The 18,055-nt window shown below is 45.0% G+C and overlaps 2 protein-coding genes across 6 annotated transcripts in view; one reads left to right on the forward strand and one right to left on the reverse strand.

Annotated features, from left to right (window-relative positions):
* Window positions 1-9,750, forward strand: part of HGSNAT (heparan-alpha-glucosaminide N-acetyltransferase) — a 46,685-nt gene extending 36,935 nt beyond the window's left edge. Inside the window, 8 exon segments of the mRNA XM_047717251.1 lie at window positions 723-838; window positions 3,269-3,390; window positions 3,780-3,906; window positions 5,647-5,733; window positions 7,430-7,507; window positions 8,104-8,174; window positions 8,271-8,383; window positions 9,341-9,750. Of these exon segments, the coding sequence (XP_047573207.1) occupies window positions 723-838; window positions 3,269-3,390; window positions 3,780-3,906; window positions 5,647-5,733; window positions 7,430-7,507; window positions 8,104-8,174; window positions 8,271-8,383; window positions 9,341-9,522 (896 nt within the window). The 3' untranslated portion in view covers window positions 9,523-9,750.
* A 7,000-nt stretch (window positions 9,751-16,750) lies between these two features.
* INTS10 (integrator complex subunit 10) overlaps window positions 16,751-18,055 on the reverse strand; it is a 39,641-nt gene continuing 38,336 nt past the window's right edge. For all 5 annotated transcript variants that reach the window (XM_047717252.1, XM_047717256.1, XM_047717253.1 and 2 more), the window contains one exon: window positions 16,751-17,150. In XM_047717252.1, the coding sequence (XP_047573208.1) occupies window positions 16,994-17,150 (157 nt within the window). In that variant the 3' untranslated portion in view covers window positions 16,751-16,993. The remainder of the gene's footprint in view (window positions 17,151-18,055) is intronic.

The raw sequence follows: 18,055 nt of genomic DNA on the forward strand, positions 1-18,055 counted from the left end.
ATTGCTGGTGGATGTGAGAGTCGATTGAATCCATACCCAGAATGACAAAGGGCCAGGAGAGGAACTTCAGGGCCCAGGTAGTCCTTGCTTTATCTCATACTGAAGGAACATGTGTTTTTTTTTTTTTTTCTTCTTTTAAAGATTTTTATTTATTTATTTGACAGACAGAGATCACAAGTAGGCAGAGAGGCAGGCAGAGAGAGAGAAGCAGGCTCCCCGCTAAGCAGAGAGCCTGATGCGGGGCTCGATCCCAGGACTCCGGGATCATGACCCAAGCCGAAGGCAGAGGCTTTAACCCACTGAGCCACCCAGGCGCCCCCCCCCCTCTTTTTTAAAGATTTTATTTATTTATTTGAGAGAGAGAGTGAGAGAGAGCCTGAGAGAAGAGAAGGTCAGAGGGAGAAGCAGACTCCCCATGGAGCTGGGAGCCCGATGTGGGACTCGATCCGGGGACTCTGGGATCATGACCTGAGCCGAAGGCAGTGGTCCAACCAACTCAGCCACCCAGGCACCCGAACACATGTGTTCTTATCCCTGTGTCCCAGCTGGCCACTTCCTACTATGAGTTTGAGCCAGGTCCCCTATGTATTCCTATCTCCAAGGGCCTAGACAACAACTTAAGTGCAATAGAGGTATGCTTTCCCCCCTAGAGAACAGTAATGTTGTCTAGGGCAGGAGGAGGAATGCTGGCTAACATTTCACCAAATTTGTGCCTTCTGCAGTGTCTTGGGATAAGGTACGAATTCCTGGTGTGCTCCAGAGGCTGGGGGTGACCTACTTTGTGGTTGCTGTGTTAGAGCTCATCTTTGCTAAACCTGTGCCTGAAAGTTGTGCCTCGGTAAGAAATCCTACTTTTAAACATGGGGTGGGGGGGGAGGGGATGGTGGGAATCACTGTATGATTTTCAGAATCTTCTTTAGTTCTGGGCAGAGTAGTATATCTCAGTAGACTCCTTAACTCTGTTAGTCAAGTGCATTCTTTTTTCCTTCAATTAGTTATTTTCCTTTAGTCTTTACATCAATCCTTTTTTCTCTGTTGTGGGGAAAAAAACCACATACCATGAGATCTACCCTCTTAATACATTTTTAAGTGCCCAGTAATCAAATGCATTTTGATGGCATTAAATAATATCACCATCAGCTAGTTCGCTAGTTCAGTCTTTGTGGGCATTACTGCCAGTTTTTCCATTTTGTCGTAGTACAGGATATTTAGAAAACTCACAAAACATTTCAGTATCTATATGGATGCTGTGAAGATTAGAGGAAAAATGCCAAAGTAGGGTAGAGGAGAATGACAGTATTATCCTTGGCTGCTTGGCTACTTCATATTTCTTTTTTGTGGGAAGTATGAGAGCCTCACTTCTTTCACGATTGCGTTTTATCTTACTATAAATTACTGCAGATGGAGCTTTTTTTTCCCTACTAGAGACAAATATTCAGGAAGAAATGTTTAAATTCTTTTTTTTTTTTTGGTTTATTTATTTGACAGAGATCACAAGTAGGCAGAGAGAGAGGAGGAAACAGGCTCCCTGCTGAGCAGAGAGCCCGAATTGAGGCTCCATCCCAGGACTCTGGGATCATGACCTGAGCCAAAGGCAGAGGCTTTAACCCACTGAGCCATCCAGGCGCCCCAGAAGTGTTTAAATTCTTCCACTTGGGGTCCTTCTTAATAAATTAATAAAGCTGTATTTGTTTTCTGGCTCATTTCCATATATGTAACTAGCAAATTCATTACTAAACTGATTTTCTTGGCTCTTCCTATAATGATTGCTTGGTCATATATCCTTGGAGTGCGTTGGATCATTATTCATTTACCTGCTCTCCCTGCTGTGTCATTGTTTGTGTACCCTCTGCTGTGGATTTTCTTGAGATGGAGTGAGATGAGACATGAATATGGGCTTGGTTATTCATGTGGGATCCAAGGTCTGTGGAGGCTTATCGGCCACCCCCACAATGGAGTGAGGGTTTGGGTGAGATACCAGGAATAGGTAGGCTGTACTCCTTCCTTCAGTCAGGACAGCTCCAAAAGTTTAAATTTCATTTTCCTTTCTTAAAGTGTGTTTTTTATTTTTATTTATTTTTTATTTTATTATTATTTTTTTTTTCTTAAAGATTTTATTTATTTATTTGACAGACAGAGATCACAAGCAGGCAGAGAGGCAGGCAGAGAGAGAGAGAGGAGGAAGCAGGCTCCCCACGGAGCAGAGAGCCCGACGTGGGGCTTGATCCCAGGACCCTGGGATCATGACCTGAGCCAAAGGCAGAGGCTTTAACCCACTGAGCCATCCAGGCACCCCTTAAAGTGTGTTTTTTAAAATAGCTTTTTAAATGGCAGCTTTATTGAGATATATTTCACATACCATAAAACTCACAAGTTTGAAGTGTGTAATTCAGTGATACTTAGTATATTCACAGAGTTGTGCAGTCATCACCACTGCCCAATTCTAGAATGTTTTCTTTACCTCACAAGAAACCCTGTATTCACTACCAGCCACTTGCTGTTCCCCGTGACTCTCCCAGCCCCAGGCAGCCCCTCCTCCACTTTCTGTCTCTGTAGATTTACCTGTTTTGGACATTTCATATAAATGGAATTATATAACATGTGCCTTTCTGTTTGGTTTCTTTCGCTTAGCATATTTTTCAAGGGCCATGTATTGGTGCTTTATTCCTTTTTATTGCTGAATAATACTCCATTTTATGAATGTACTACTTTCTTGATACATTCATCAGTTGATAGGCATTTGACTTATTTTCATTCTTCGGCAAGTATGAATAAAGATTCCATGTATATTTGTATATAAGTTTTTGTGTGAACATCTGTTTTCAGTTCTCTTGGATGTAAGAGTAGAATTGTTCAGTTAATTTTTTTTTAAGATTTTATTTATTTATTTAGAGAATGAGCATGAGTGGGGGAGGGTTGGAGGGAGAGGGAGAGAGCAAATCCCAAACAGACTCCATGCTAAGCGCAGAGCTGGATGCAGGGCTCGATCTTACCTGAGCCAAAATCAAGAGTTGGGCACTTAACTGACTGAGCCATCCCAGCGTCCCATCCAGTGATTTCTTCTTAACTAATGTTTTACTATATTTCATGGAGAGGGGCAGGTAGACCACATAATGTATATGAAATAAACATGCATCTGTTTTTGTATTACTACCATACAGGCCAACAGAAGAATCACCAAGAATTTCCCAAATATGTTTACTGCATATTTTTTCCTCTTCTACTTACATGTAGTTCATTTTTGTTTTTTTAATAACTCCTCACTCAGGAGAGAAGCTGCTTTTCCCTTCGAGACATCATCTTCAGCTGGCCCCAGTGGCTCTTCATTCTGGTGCTGGAAAGCATTTGGCTGGCTTTGACATTCTTCTTGCCTGTTCCTGGATGTCCTACGTAAGTGAGCCCATGTAGGTAATCCCTTTTTGCATGTCCTTTTCTGCCAAGTCAGAGCTTCTGGGGTGAGAACTTGCAGATTTCCAGAGGAAGAGGAACTTGCTCTCTCTCTCTCTTCTCCTTTGAGCCATCATGTGTATTGGGAGAGGAGTTTGGTGTACGTTCAGAGGACTGTCTCCATGAGGCTTTTTCGGGGTCTGTTTGAAGGGAAGTTGGGCTGTCCGCCTTAGCTTGTGGGGAGTAGTCAAGTCAGAAGAGCATCCGTGAGGAGTGCGTGGTGCCAAGGAGTCTCTGTGTTTGAGGCTTCTTGTTGGGCTGTGAATGTTGCCAGGATAAGCCTTATTCTCACTGAAGTCTTGTCAATTAAGTACATGTTTTCACTTTCCCAGTGGTTATCTCGGCCCTGGTGGCACTGGAGATTTGGGGAAGTATCCAAATTGTACTGGAGGAGCTGCTGGCTACATTGACCGCCTGCTTTTGGGAGATGACCACATTTACCAGCATCCTTCTTCCGCCGTGAGTGAGCCGACCTTGCACTTTCAGCGAGACCCTTGGGAGCTCTGAAGTGAAGGAAAACAGAAAGGGCCAGCCTATTGGAGACTCTATCCATTTAACAAACTATCATGGGAACTAATTTTTATTTGAAAAGTTCACTGATGTAGGAAATGGAGTGTTTATTATGGGGCTGTGTATCTCAGTAACTTTGGATTTGAAAGTGCAGATGCAGTAGATCAGGCATGTGGTGGCTCAGCTCAGACTTCCTGGCAGCAGACTCTGAGGCCCAGATTGGTGTGTAGGAAGCTTACAGGTCATCCTTTTGGAATCAGCCCCTGCTCAGGATCAGAGGAAGCAGGAACGGGCAGAAGGGGAAGTTGGACTGGCTGGTAGTCACAGAAGGCCTTAGCTAATCTCCTGCGGGCCTAGACTGGTGCTTTAGAGTGATTCTGAATTGGAGTCAGGGATTGGGCCATTGGATGTGGACCTCCCCCAGCAAGGGAGTGTGGCTCCTGGAGAGGCAGCTGTCTTCAGTCAAGGACAGATCCAGAAAAGGGACTTGGCTGAGAGCTTTTTTTTTAAAGATTTTATTTATTTATTTGACAGAGAGAAATCACAAGTAGGCAGAGAGGCAGGCAGAGAGAGAGAGGAGGAAGCAGGCTTCCCGCTGAGCAGAAAGCCCGATGTGGGGCTCGAACCCAGGACCTGGGATCATGACCTGAGCCGAAGGCAGCGGCTTAACCCACTGAGCCACCCAGGCGCCCTGGCTGAGAGCTTTTGACCAGTGATATTTCTACCAGCTTAGGGAATGAATACTTCAGTCCTAAGAGGCATGGGCAGGGGGATATCTGAGGGATGCACTGTGGCAGCCATCGCACTGTTTCCAAATTTCTGCAGTTTCTACATGGATGCTTGTTTTATAATAAAATAGTACAGATATATATTAAAAAAATTTTTTTTAAAGATTTTATTTATTTACTTGAGAGAAAGAGAGCACAAGTAGGCAGAGCAGCAGGGAGAGGGAGAGGGAGAAGCAGGCTCTGCTGAGCAGGGAGCTGGATGTGGGTCACGATCCAAGGACCCTGAGACAAAGGCAGATGCTTAACCGACTGAACTACCCTGGCGCCCCCCCCCCCCCCAGATATATTTTTTAATGTTATTTGCCGTAAAGGAAGTTAGGAAGGAACAGCCTTTTTTTTTTTTTTTTTTTTTTTTTTTTTAAAGATTTTATTTGAGAGAGAGCACAAAGGGAGTGGGGTGGGTTGGGGCAGAGGGAGAGGGAGAAGCAGGCTCCCTACTGAGCAGGAAGCCTGACATAGGGCTTGATCCCAGGACCCTCAGATTATGACCTGAGCTGAAGGCAGCCACTTAACCAACTGAGCCAGTTCCAGGTGTCTCAGGAACAGCTTTTTGATGTTATAGTAGGGTTGACTAAAGGGAATAAACCTGACAGTGACGAAGGTATTATGCACAGTGTTGGAACCAGTTAGGGATGCATCAAATCACTGGCCTCTGAAGTTGAAGTGGCTGCTCTGGGTCATGGCTCATCCCTGGGCTCTGCGGTCCCTTCTGGTATCACACACCCCACACTTTATTGATCAGAAGTATTCTGCCTATAATCCCCACAAGCTGGCCATGAATTTCTGCAGCAAAAATGAAAACCATTGAATTCTGGAGTGTCTTCAAGTTTGTATTTGATCTCTGAATTGTTTGTGTGCATTTTGTGGTCTGAGTCCTGCCTTCTTTTTCTGTTTTGTTAAGGTGCTTTATCATACCCAGGTGGCCTACGATCCAGAGGGAATTTTAGGGACCATCAACTCCATTGTGATGGCATTTTTAGGCGTTCAGGTATTTGTTCATTTCATTAGGGTGTGCATTTTTCTGACAGTTCATGATTATTCATCACTAATTCAAAAACTGTTTAATTAAAACAAGTAATTAGAAGCATACCTTCTATGGTCTAATAAATTCTGTTATATGTGACAGATTGTCAAAATCAGAAGTTGCTAAAATTCAGCACATGGAAATAATTAGTTATAATTCCTATATTCCCTCACCCCCAAATTCTCATTGTTTATATGGCTTATTTTAGGAATGGAGGCATAGCAGTTTCTGGGTAAAAGGTCTCCCTGTTGGAGGGTGCAGAATGTTTGGGTGCTGGTGGTGTTGGGAAGTCCCTGTGTCCCCTCTTGTCACATTTATTTCTTTTGTGCACACTCTGTATGGTTTCAGGTTATGTATATTGTATACCAGAGTCACATACAGGTTGTTCTTGGTTTATCTCACATGCAATTTTTTAAAAATTCTGAGCAGTCTACATTTTTTCCCCCCTAAAGTTCTCCTTATTGGTGTTTGAAACTCTTTTTTGAGCAGAGCTATTTTGGGGGAGGGAAAAGTCTGTAAAGCAGCAGATGGAAGGTTCTGATGAAAATATTCATGTCCATGTGGCTTTTGAGTACTTGAAATGTGGCTGGTATGACCAAGGAACAAAATTTTAAATTTCTTTTCAATTAATTTAAATTTAACTTCAAATAGTCTCCAATATGGCTAGTAGCTGCCATATTGGATAGTGTGGATCTAAAGCATATACGTTTTGGCGATTCATATTTAGAAATACTGCTCTATACTCACCTCTGTAGCACACTACAGTTCACAGTGGGTGCTTTCACATATATGCATTTCATTCCTGCAATTGCAGATCTGCAGGGATGAATTTGCGCCAGAGAGAGCAGCCTGGGGCCACACTGTCTGGGCTTGAACCTGCTCTACCACTTTCCAACTGGGTAGCCTTGGGCATGTTCATCCCTCTGTGTGGAGAGGACTGAGTAATTCCTGTGAAATTCTAAGAACTGGCACATAGAAAACATTCATAAATTTTACTTTTAGTCACAAGTTATTACGAACATTTTCTTATCCTTTGATGTTTTTCAGAAATTAATTCCTAATTACAGGCAAAGTCCAGATCGTACTGTTTCTGTTTCTGCCTCTAGTACCACCCTCTTCTTTACTGCCGCCAAACTGGGCTGTCTAGCAAGCCAGTCTGAGCTGGTCCCCGTGTTACTGGTTTTTTTTTGGGGTGGGGGAGATGTGACTTTCCTCAGCTCCCTCTTATGCACGGGAGAAAGCCTGTGCCTCACCAGTGACACCCACAAACCCACCTGCCTCCCACCTTCCCCCCACCTTCCCAACCCTCTAGCCTTTCTCAGTGACCTGCAGCTCAGGGACACGTGCTCTTTCAGCCATTTGACCTGTTTCTGTGCATGCTGTTCCATTCTGCCCAGATGCCCTTCCTGCTTTGCACTCATAGCCTCAACTGGACGGCACTTCCTCCCTGGCATCTCCTCCCATCTTCCCGAGGAGTACCCTGTGCCTCCGTGGCCAGTCATCAAGGGCAGGGGTGACGTTCCATTCCTCTCGGTAATCCCCACATCTAGCAGCATGCCTGGCAGATGAGTCTGTCTGTTGAGTGATTAGGATGTAGATGAACATAAAACACGAATATACCTTAAGCAGTTCTCTTGGTCATCTGTGTTTTCTTCTCCAGGCAGGAAAAATACTCTTGTATTACAAGGATCAGACCAAAGACATTCTGATCAGATTTACTGTCTGGTGTTGTTTTCTAGTAAGTAACTGGCATTCCTCACTAAAATCCCATCTATACATGTTTCGAAGAAAGAAAATGTTTAGCAGCACTGGACAGCAGCTGCCACCACAGCATAGGGTTACATTCTTCACCAGAACAGCGGAGAGGAACACGTCTTTACACCTGAACTCTCAGTTTTATTTTCTTAGGCAAATGTCTTTATAACTAAGAGTGTTTGCTGTCGAACAGGCCAGCTGGAGTCGTGAAGAAATTGTGTGGGTTCTGGTGGGGAACCAGACCAGGAAGAGCAGGGTCATAGCTATCAGAGGTCCGCTTCCAGATCTCCTGGTGACGGAGAGTTGAAAGTTGGGCTGTTCATTTTATCCTTCACATTTCCTCTCTAATTTATTTATTAGTTTACCTTTGACTCAAGAGAATGCTTTGGAGATTTTTTGTTTTGGAGAATATTTTTAGTTATGCATCTTGAAAATAGTTTTCCAGTTAAAAGAATAAAATGTAAGACACAATTTTCAGGCCTCCCTAAGTAATTAAATAACATATTTTCCAGTTTTGAAGCATAATTGTTTTTTGAGATAATATTTTAAAAAACTAACATCCTTCTCCCCCTTTTATAGGGGCTTATTTCTGTTGCTTTGACGAAAATTTCTGAAAATGAAGGCTTTATTCCAATAAACAAAAATCTGTGGTAGGTATAGAAAACAGTGCCATTTAATGTTGGGTTGATCTTGCTGATGCTGGATGTGCTCCTCAGGAGCCCTGAAACACCTCATTCATCTTGTAGGTCCATTTCGTATGTCACCACACTGAGCTCCTTTGCCTTCTTCCTCCTGCTTATCCTGTACCCCATTGTGGATGTGAAGGGACTGTGGACGGGAACCCCGTTCTTCTACCCAGGTAAACCTCTAATTAGGAGTTGATGATGGTGACCTAGTGGGCGGGCCAGAGACAGCTGAGCATGCCCAGTGCTGTGACCTGAGGCCATGGCCCCTGGTGGCAGGTTTCCAAGATGCAGACTGAGGGAGAAAGCCGCTGGGGCCACATGCAGGACATGCCTGGCCTGTTCCAAAGGAGTCCACCCATTTTATCTGTTTAGATTTTGGGGTCATAACCAAGTACCACTTGTTTCTTCAGGCAGTCCTGAGTTGTAGAGCATCAAAAACAATCCAGGGTATATCATTCAGTTTCTAACGCTTCAGCAATGAGGCCATGCCTTCTTTCTGAATATAAATGTACTGCCTTATAGATGATGCATAAGAAATATCAAGAGATACTGGAGATAAATGGTATCAAGAGATAAATGGAATGGTTTTGATGCAAATCTGCCTGAAGACTGAGAGACACAATCACTTTTTTTAAAGATTAATTTATTTATTTGAGAGAGAGAACATATGCATGCAGGGTGGAGAGTGGCAGAAGGAGAGAGAGAGAGAGAAAATCTCAACCGGTCTCTGGCATGAGTGCAGATCCCATGTTGGGGCCTGACTCCAGGACCTCATGATCATGACCTGAGCTGAAACCAAGAGTCAGATGCTTAACCAACTGAGCCACCTAGGTGCCCTAGACCCAGTCATTTCAGTGACTCACTGACAGATTTTTCTGACCTTAAGTTTCCGGTCTAGAAAAGATAAGTTAATGATTTTGGCTCTCCTTATAGATTTAGTATTCAAGAATTACATTATTATAAATATTTTCTAATTTTTGATTTAGCTTACAGTTAAGTATTTAAGAAATGCATTATTTATCAAGTGTGTGCATTTTGTTTTTTTCACTGGACTAAAATCAAATTTCAAGAATTAAACAGATGATCAGATGTGACTCAGGAAAATATTATTTTCTGTATTTCTTCTCTAGGAATGAACTCTATTCTGGTGTACGTTGGCCATGAGGTGTTTGAGAACTACTTCCCCTTTCAGTGGAAGCTCCAGGATAATCAGTCACACAAAGAGCACCTAACTCAGAACATAGTCGCCACTGCAGTTTGGGTGCTCATTGCCTACATTCTTTATAAAAAGAAGGTTTTTTGGAAAATCTGACAGCTCCAGCTGAAATGTATTGCTAGCAGACTCTAGTGGGCCTGCGGGAGTGTTGAAGCAGCCTTTATTAAAGGGAACCATGAATTATAGAATCAGTAGGATGTGTATTTCCCAGTGATTGGGGAAGCTGCTGATGTGCTCTGGCTGGTTTACTATGATGCGGCTGTTTATCAGAACTCTGTATATTTGAGACTTATATGTTTGGAATATAATTGTCGTTTTTCTCCATCTTCTATGTAAATGGATGAATTTAGAATTTCATTTAAAGGGTTTGTCATTTAACTCTTCAAAAGGAAATTGCCATGGGCATTTTGTGTCTGTGACAGATAAAACAATCTAAAGTCTGATTTTTATTATCTTGTTTTCCTGTAGACTGCCTTTCCAGGTACACACATGCTAGCCAAGAGTACCTTCATTTCTATTGTGGCTGACTAGAAGTCTTATCTAATGGGATGGGTAGTGATGTGGCCTGATATTTTTTGTGGTTAAGAGCAGTTTAATATTTTAAGAAAGTCAGTAATTTCCTTTTCAGATCTGTAAGGCATTGGTGGGTCCAAAAAAATGCCTTTCTGTCCGGAGGGATTCTCTCCTTTTCCCTACTTGGAAAAGGATGTTAAAATATAGATGTGTTATTCCAGCCACTCTTGCTTATAGTTATAATACTTACGTACCTATTTGGCTGTCTGTCTACCTACTTGTCTGTCTTTCTCACTGTGTGTCTAGATGGTGGCTGGCACCCAGGGTTCTAGTGTGGCAGAGAAAAGCACACTGCCGTGCTTGTAGCGCCAGCCTTCCATCCTTGCCGTGTGAGATGCCAGCAAGTCCCATGGCCTCTCTGGGCGCGTGTTCCCTCATCTGTGAAATGAGGGAGCAGGGATGACCTCTCTGGTTCCTTCCAGCTCTTAGGCTCACTGAGGTGGGATACATCAGTAGCTTTTCTGAAATCCTTAGGAAAATAATTTTATTACAGAGAACTCTTCAAAATAAATGATAATGAAAAGTTAAACAAAACTCTCATTGGAGTAAATCTTTTCAGAACGACCCTCCACAGTGGAGGCACTTTCCTGGGTGGAATCACGAAACTGAAGAAATAGTGTCTCAGAAGTGAAGACAGGAGACATTTTGAAAACAACACTTTTCATATGATGCATCATCATGCTTAACGACTTTTCTATGAGAATTCCGTGTGGAGGAAAAGGTGGAATAGGTTGTGCTTGAGCCCGCTCTTCCGCGGTGCGACGGGGCCACCTCCACGTCGCTCCAGCCGTTACCACAGTAGGACGACTCTCTGGCCTGCGTTCCGCCGAGGACCTCCACCCCAAACCCTTAGCCCTCTCGTCACTGCCCGCGGGTCGCTCCGCCCTGGACACACGCCAGCACGCCAGCACCCCGTCTTCCCGCTTCTCTCCCCAAATCCAGACTTTCCCTCGGGATTTTCCCAGCTCCCTGAATGGCTCCTTCTCTGTCTCCAGCTGCGAAACTCCGTCACCTCTCACTCACCTTACCTCCTCCATGCCCGCTTTTCCATACTTCGTCATTCCTGTCTTCCACCCGACACCCGCTTTCTCGCTGCGCGCGCCGTGTCACTCCGGCCCGGGCCTCCCTCAGTTCTTCCTCTGTCAAGTCACTATCCGATGCCTCCACATGAAACTTCATGCAGCAGAGCTCGGTTCGGGGAAGATCGCTCTTCAGAAGCTCCCCTCAAAGTTGGAACCGCTTTGTCTGGCGTGTGTGGCTAGAGAACCACCTTCTGCGGAGCCCGACACATCTCCCGGTTGCTTGCCCCGCCCATCCGCCCGGGCCCCGCCCCCTGCTCGGGCCCTGCCCAAGAGGCCTGGGCCCCGCCCGCCCCGCGTTCGCCAGCCAGCTGGGCTCCTCCCTCCGCAGCTCTTAGCCCTTCCTGCTTCTGTCTTTAACGGGTTTTCCTGCTTTAATTTTCCCCTTAATTTTCTCTAGACCACCTACTTCTGAAACACCTTCTCTAATCTTGTATTCTCATCCGAAGGTGATATTTTTTCCCTCATAATACCTACTGGGATCAGTCTCATGGCATTTATTGCTTTCTGCCTGGTATGATGTAGTTATTTGTGTACATGTCTCATGTCCCGCACCAGTCCCTGAGCTTGTTAAGGGCAAGAATTACGTCTTGTGGGGCGCCTGGGTGGCTCAGTGGGTTAAGCCTCTGCCTTCGGCTCAGGTCATGATCTCAGGGTCCTGGGATCGAGTCCCGCATCGGGCTCTCTGCTCAGCGGGGAGCCTGCCTCCTCCTCCTCTCTCTCTCTGCCTGCCTCTCTGCCTACTTGTGATCTCTCTCTCTGTGAAATAAATAAATAAAATCTTTAAAAAAAAAAAAGAATTACGTCTTGTTCATCTGTGTATTCCTCATGGTGCACACACAGTGCCTGGTACTTAGCAGGCGCTAAATAAACATCTATCAAAGCAAAGCAATGGTGGTTTTTGTTTTTAATATTTAAGTGCTGATAAAATTACTATGCCCGGAGTGCCCAATGAAAATGTTCCTTTTGCTAATGTGTAAGGGGACAGTCGGTGAGGAAACCTGCTGCTATGCTTCTCTCGCAGCGAGTCATCGTGGATGGTCACATTGATCCCAAGTCCTGGCAAGTCAGGATGAGTTGGGCCTCTCCAGATGAGTTATCCAGAAGCATTTCTTGAATTGGGGAGGAATATATCAGGGTGTATTGAGCCGTAGGGACCAGGGAATCCTGATTCAGCTGATTTTAAGGAAAACTTGGCTCACATAGGAAGGCCCGAGGTGGGCTGGCTCTAGCTTACGTGCCTGTGAGGCCAGCGCACCCTGACAGCTACAGACACTTGACTGCGACACTCACCCAAAGGAGAGGGCTTTCCCTCTGTGTATCTCATGACATCGTTAGAAAACCCTCCCCAGAAGCCTCTCAGCAGTCCTCCCCTTGTGTCTCACTGGCTACAAGCCTCCCACCTGACTTATGAGACCAGCAGTGACAAGGGACCATGGACTGACGAGCCCATGGCATGGCTACATTGATGATCTGCTTTGGGAGAGAACGAGTGTGCCCAAGTGCAACAGTTGGGAGAGGCACAGTTGGGAGAGTGTCCGATATGGAAGTTGGGAGTTGAGTTTTTTTTTTTAAGATTTTATTTATTTATTTGACAGAGAGAGATCACAAGTAGGCAGAGAGGCAGACAGAGAGAGAGGAGGAAGCAGGCTCCCCATTGAGCAGAGAGCATGATGCGATGCAGGTCTCTATCCTAAGACCCTGGGATCTTGACCTGAGCCGAAGGCAGAGGCTTGAACCCACTGAGCCACCCATGCGCCCCGGGAGTTGAGTTCTTAAAAAGTGATAAAGCAAAATACTGTTCTAGAGTAGGGATGTAGTAATTAAATGTTGTTTATTCATTTTTTGGTACTTACATTACTCATACCTATTCATAATTAAGTGAAGAAATTGTTGCCTTTACACTTCTTGTCTTTTCAGTCTAGCCAATAAAGGGCATCTTTTATTTTTTATTTTTTTTTTAAAGATTTTTTATTTATTTATTTGACAGAGAGAGAGAGATCACAAGTAGACGGAGAGGCAGGCAGAGAGAGAGAGAGGGAAGCAGGCTTCTTGCTGAGCAGAGAGCCCGATGCGGGACTCGATCCCAGGACCCTGAGATCATGACCTGAGCCGAAGGCAGCGGCTTAACCCACTGAGCCACCCAGGCGCCCCTAAAGGGCATCTATTATAAATGTGCAATAATCCAGGATGTATTAAAGGGCGTCAGCTTAAATGAAACTCCAACATAATAGTTTTTATTTGTCCTTTTAATGTAATTGTTTTCCTAATAAATGGGGGAGACAAATGGACTTTTGAGAAAGTTCCTTGACATATCGAACTCCTTTTTGGGTAGAGATCTCTATCAATTGTAAAAAATTAGGGGTAGGCTTTTGAAAACACTAAACAGTACACGATGGGATCCATGACCCTATTAATAGTGCATCTTCTGGTATAGTTTCACTTCTTTTGTTTGAGATTTTTAACACTTCTTTTGTTTGAACTTTGAAATGAGGTGGGAGGACACATTGCTAGTGTTTGTCTTCAGTTGCATATCTGTGTAATCTGTTTTCACCAGCGTGTAGTGAGCCAACATTTTTCTCTTGGTAATCAGTATCTGTTGGGCATTAGTTGCAAAACACGGTGGGTTTTTGTTTGTTTTTAGGCTAAATGCATCTCCAAATCTAAAGTTGATGGAAGTCCTAGTTTGCCCTATGTCATAACATACCTCAGCCCTCATAAACCCCTTATCTAATTGTGTATGTCAGAACACTGCCACTGACAAAACATGCCATTATTTCGCTGGCTTTCCTCTGTTGAATTCCATCCCAAGTGCTAGCCTAGAAGACAGCTGGCCTTGCTCCCTGCAGTGTGGAGCGCCGGGCTTCCCACAGTGTCCATTACCATCTTGGGTTCTGGTGGAATTGTCCCGACTCCTGGAGCTGGACAGAAAATGAGGTCTTGGGGCGCCTGGGTGGCTCAGTGGGTTAAAGCCTCTGCCTTCGGCTCAGGTCGTGGTCCCCGGGTCCTCGGATTGAGACCCGCATCGGGCTCTCTGCTCAGCGGGAAGCCTGCTTCCTCCTCTCTCTCTGCCTGCTTCTGTGTCAAATAAATAAATAAAATCTTAAAAAAAAAAGTCTTTGCTTTTCCCACCTTTTATGACAGTTCATTCTTGTCTTTGATGGTTTGTAGTCATGCACATTTACTTCAATACAGAATAGTTTTCCTGCTGATATTAAACTCCAAAGGTCGTTTAGCTTGTAGACTGGTACCTCCATCTAGCCAAATCCTGCCTGTGACACAGCTTTGCCCAGGAGACCGTTTGTGTCAGTTTAACCAACCCCAGGTGATGCCTGTTCCCATGTCAAAGAGAAACAGGCATTTTGATGAAGGGGTGAGGGCAGACTTGACTGCACTGGGTCTGGTGTGAACTGAGCCAGTTTCCTGGGAAAAAAAAGACTGGAGACTTTTAAAAAAGGCTGGGTGCGCTAAGGGAAAGGCAGGGAGGGATGTGATGGGCTTGGTCTGTGTGACAAGGCCATTGGATTTGTGAGTTGGCGCTTCTCCCCCATCTTTTTTTTTTTTTTAAAGATTTTATTTATTTATTTGACAGAGAGAGATCACAAGTAGGCAGAGGCAGGCAGAGAGAGAGGAAGGGAAGCAGGCTTCCTGCTGAGCAGCGAGCCCGATGCGGGACTCGATCCCAGGACTCTGGGATCATAACCTGAGCCGAAGGCAGCGGCCTAACCCACTGAGCCACCCAGGCGCCCCTTCTCCCCCATCTTTATGATGGCAGGTGGTGGGGCACATTGAAGCAAGGTGCCCACCTGAACGAGGCTCTTCTGGGTATTCACTCTTCAGAGACAGCTTGGGTTGCTCCAGTATTTTCTGGCGGTAGTTTCACATCTCAACGGGCAGCGGAAGGATTTATGATTGCCGGTTTTCTAAAAATAACTGCTCTAAGAGGGGGTTCAGGGACCTATCTGCTCATCGCTATGCTTTGGCCGGATCAAATAGATTCTGTGAGCGTGCAGCTTTCTCAGGCAGGCATTTTAAGGGGGTCTAGGGTCATCCTGGGTACGCGGCCTGACGCTGCCAGAAGCTGCGCTGGAGTTCGGTCACGTTTCAGTGCAAAGGGCATGGATGGGTCCTCAGGAGCCAGCGATCAGCAGTCCCGCCCTGCCCCTGCCTTGTCTGCAAACTTTGTCTGATTTCCGATTTTACTCTATGGCATTTCCCCTGCAATTCTTCACACAGGAGTGGCACTACTGAATTAAAAAAAAAAAAAAAAAGTGGTTCTTTTTTATCTGGTGCCTACACATTTTGGTATCAGAAAGTCCTGTTTTGATGTCTGCTGCCCCCAAATACTGATCTGAGAAAGGCATAAAACCAAAAATGTGTTTAATTTGAAAGCTGTTAGGGGCCAACACACTCCTCGATCAAAGTAACAGAATGGTTTATATATTGTAATCAACTCATATTAAATTGCTAATTTTAAAACGAGCTAGGTGGAATATTTCCTGAGATCAGCTGTCTACTACTTAAACTACTGATTTTAATACAGTTGACCCTTGAACAATACAGGTTTGAAAAGAATGGGTCCATTTATACATATTTTTTTACAGTACAGTACTATAAATGTATTTTTCTTATGATTTTAACATTTTCTTTTCTATCTTAAAGAATACAGTATATAAATCATATAATATACAAAATACATGCCAATCAATAGTTTATCAGTAAGGTTTCCAGTCAAAGGTAGGCTATTAGTAAACACATTTTTGGGATTTTCAACTGTGCAGTGGTGGGGGGCATGCTGGTGCCCTCAGAAGCCCCCCACACTGTTCAAAGTTCAACTGTAGATCTAAAACTTTTTTTTTTAAGATTTATTTTTTTTTTTATTTGACAGACGGAGATCACAAGCAGGCAGAGAGGCAGGCAGAGAGAGAGAGGGAAGCAGGCTCCCTGCTGAGCAGAGAGCCTGATGTGGGGCTCCATCCCAGGACTCTGGGATCATGACCTGAGCCGAAGGCAGAGGCTTTAACCCACAGAGCCACCCAGGCACCCCAAGATCTAAAACTTTTAATGCAAAGTAACTAACGTCTTGGCCCTCTCTCAAATAGCCCCTAGAAACAAGTATTTGATGTTTATCTGATATATTTCAGGACAGGAAAAGAAGAAAATAAACCTGAGAGCTAACACTGGCCCAGTTGGACACACGAGGCAACTTTCCACAGATGTCACGTGAGGGAACACTCAGTCTTCACAGCCTGTGAGGGAAGTGCCATCATCTCTTGGGTTTCAAGGTGGAGCCTGAGGCACAGAGGAGTTAACCTGTTCCCCTACAGGGCAGTAGGATGCTGGGCAGAGCCAGGGCTGGGAGCCAGGCCACGGGGCACCTGGGGCTTGGCGGGAGGGAGGAGGCGCCTTCCCTGGGCTGGTGCACAGACCCCCACAGACCCCCCACCCACAGCTCCCTCACTGAAGTTCACTCAAGTTCATTCTGGCATGAAGGTTTTTGGTATTAAAACTTCCTGCATGGAAAGGTGTGAAAGTATGTTGATACGTAATACCTACCGAAGCCTAACTATGGAAAATAAGACCTTGAGATTATGAAAAATATTCATTTACATAAAGTGAAGTCTTATTCAGAAACTCATAAGAATTGAAATACATTCTTAAAAGCCCCAAACTTAGGATGATTTTTATTTACAAAACAGGTTCTTTTGTTTTACAAAAATTACAAAAAATGACTCTGAAAAATAGAGATAGCTTCTCAGACTCTTGGGAACTATTTTTAAGCAACCAAGGAGTTGAACTCAGAAGGTTTTCTTCTTTCTAAGAGTTGTAATGGCAACATTTACGAATGCTTTATGTCTTCACAAAAAATCCCACGGCTCTGAGCTGCCCTTTCTCTGGCGGAAAGGGTTCCCCGGTCAGGCTAGAGTCTGAAGGAGCAAGATCTTCTCGTTGATGCAGAACCTGTGCAGCACGACCATCAAGTTCTCGCCACAGCGTGACACCTGGCGCTCCATGGCCAGGCGGAAGTCCTCCTTCACACCCTTGGTGATGCCCCGAGTGACTGTGTGGTGCCTGAGGGCAGCGAAAGGGAAACAGAGGGGACACCACAGTTAGCGCCGGCATCCCCAGTCAGTGTTTCTGGGGCAGGTATAAAACCTGACTGAAATCTAAGTATAAGTAAAAAAATTCAAAAAGGAAGAAAGGCCTAACCAAACAATCCCCCTGCCCATTCCTTCTCAGAAAGACATAAAACTAGAGAGATGTGTTTCCCACTCAATAAAAGGCTATTTTAAGCATCTAAATGTCTGGTCAAATGCCACTTGCTTTGCTTCTGACTCTTGCAGCTCTGACACTATGCGTCCCTGTGCTGACTTGTGTGCGGTTCTGTCACTTTGGGCCAATTGGGCCCAGTCCACATGGCCACACAGTTCATGTCTGGACAAGCCAGCCGAGCGTGAGCACAGAGGCAGCAGCAGGGAGGAGGGAAGCCAGAACGAGCCCGTCACCACACCGAGCTGGGGCCTGGGGCTCTGCAGTAAGGCTCAGAAAGGCCTGGGGCTTGTGCTCAGCCACTGGGGTTCCTTCCAAGTGCGTCTCTCTCCCGGTGATGCCAGAACAGGACAGCTCTGCTAAGCTCATCCAGACTCACATCTGTTTGAGAAGCTGGAGGAGTTGCAGGTCCCAAGACGAGAGTCTGGCAGAGGTGGGGAGAGAGAAGCAGACTCACTGAAGAATAGCCAGCGTCCTGCAAAAGCCTGCTGGGCCCAGAGCCGGTCCCCGTGCTTAGGAGAAGGGTCAGTGGGAGCACAAGAAAAGTTCTAGCTATACCCAGAAGCTGTGCTGTGGAGAAGGAGCTCACAAAAGAAATCCCAGAAAACTGAAGATGTTAAATTGAAGAAAGGAAAAATCTAGCAAAATTTGCTGGGTTGTTGAAAGGAGTTTTAACTACAGGGTCAGTACTTCAGTAGGTTTAGACC

This window comes from Lutra lutra, chromosome 2, assembly GCF_902655055.1.
Source record: "Lutra lutra chromosome 2, mLutLut1.2, whole genome shotgun sequence".
Taxonomy (NCBI): Eukaryota; Metazoa; Chordata; class Mammalia; order Carnivora; family Mustelidae; genus Lutra; species Lutra lutra.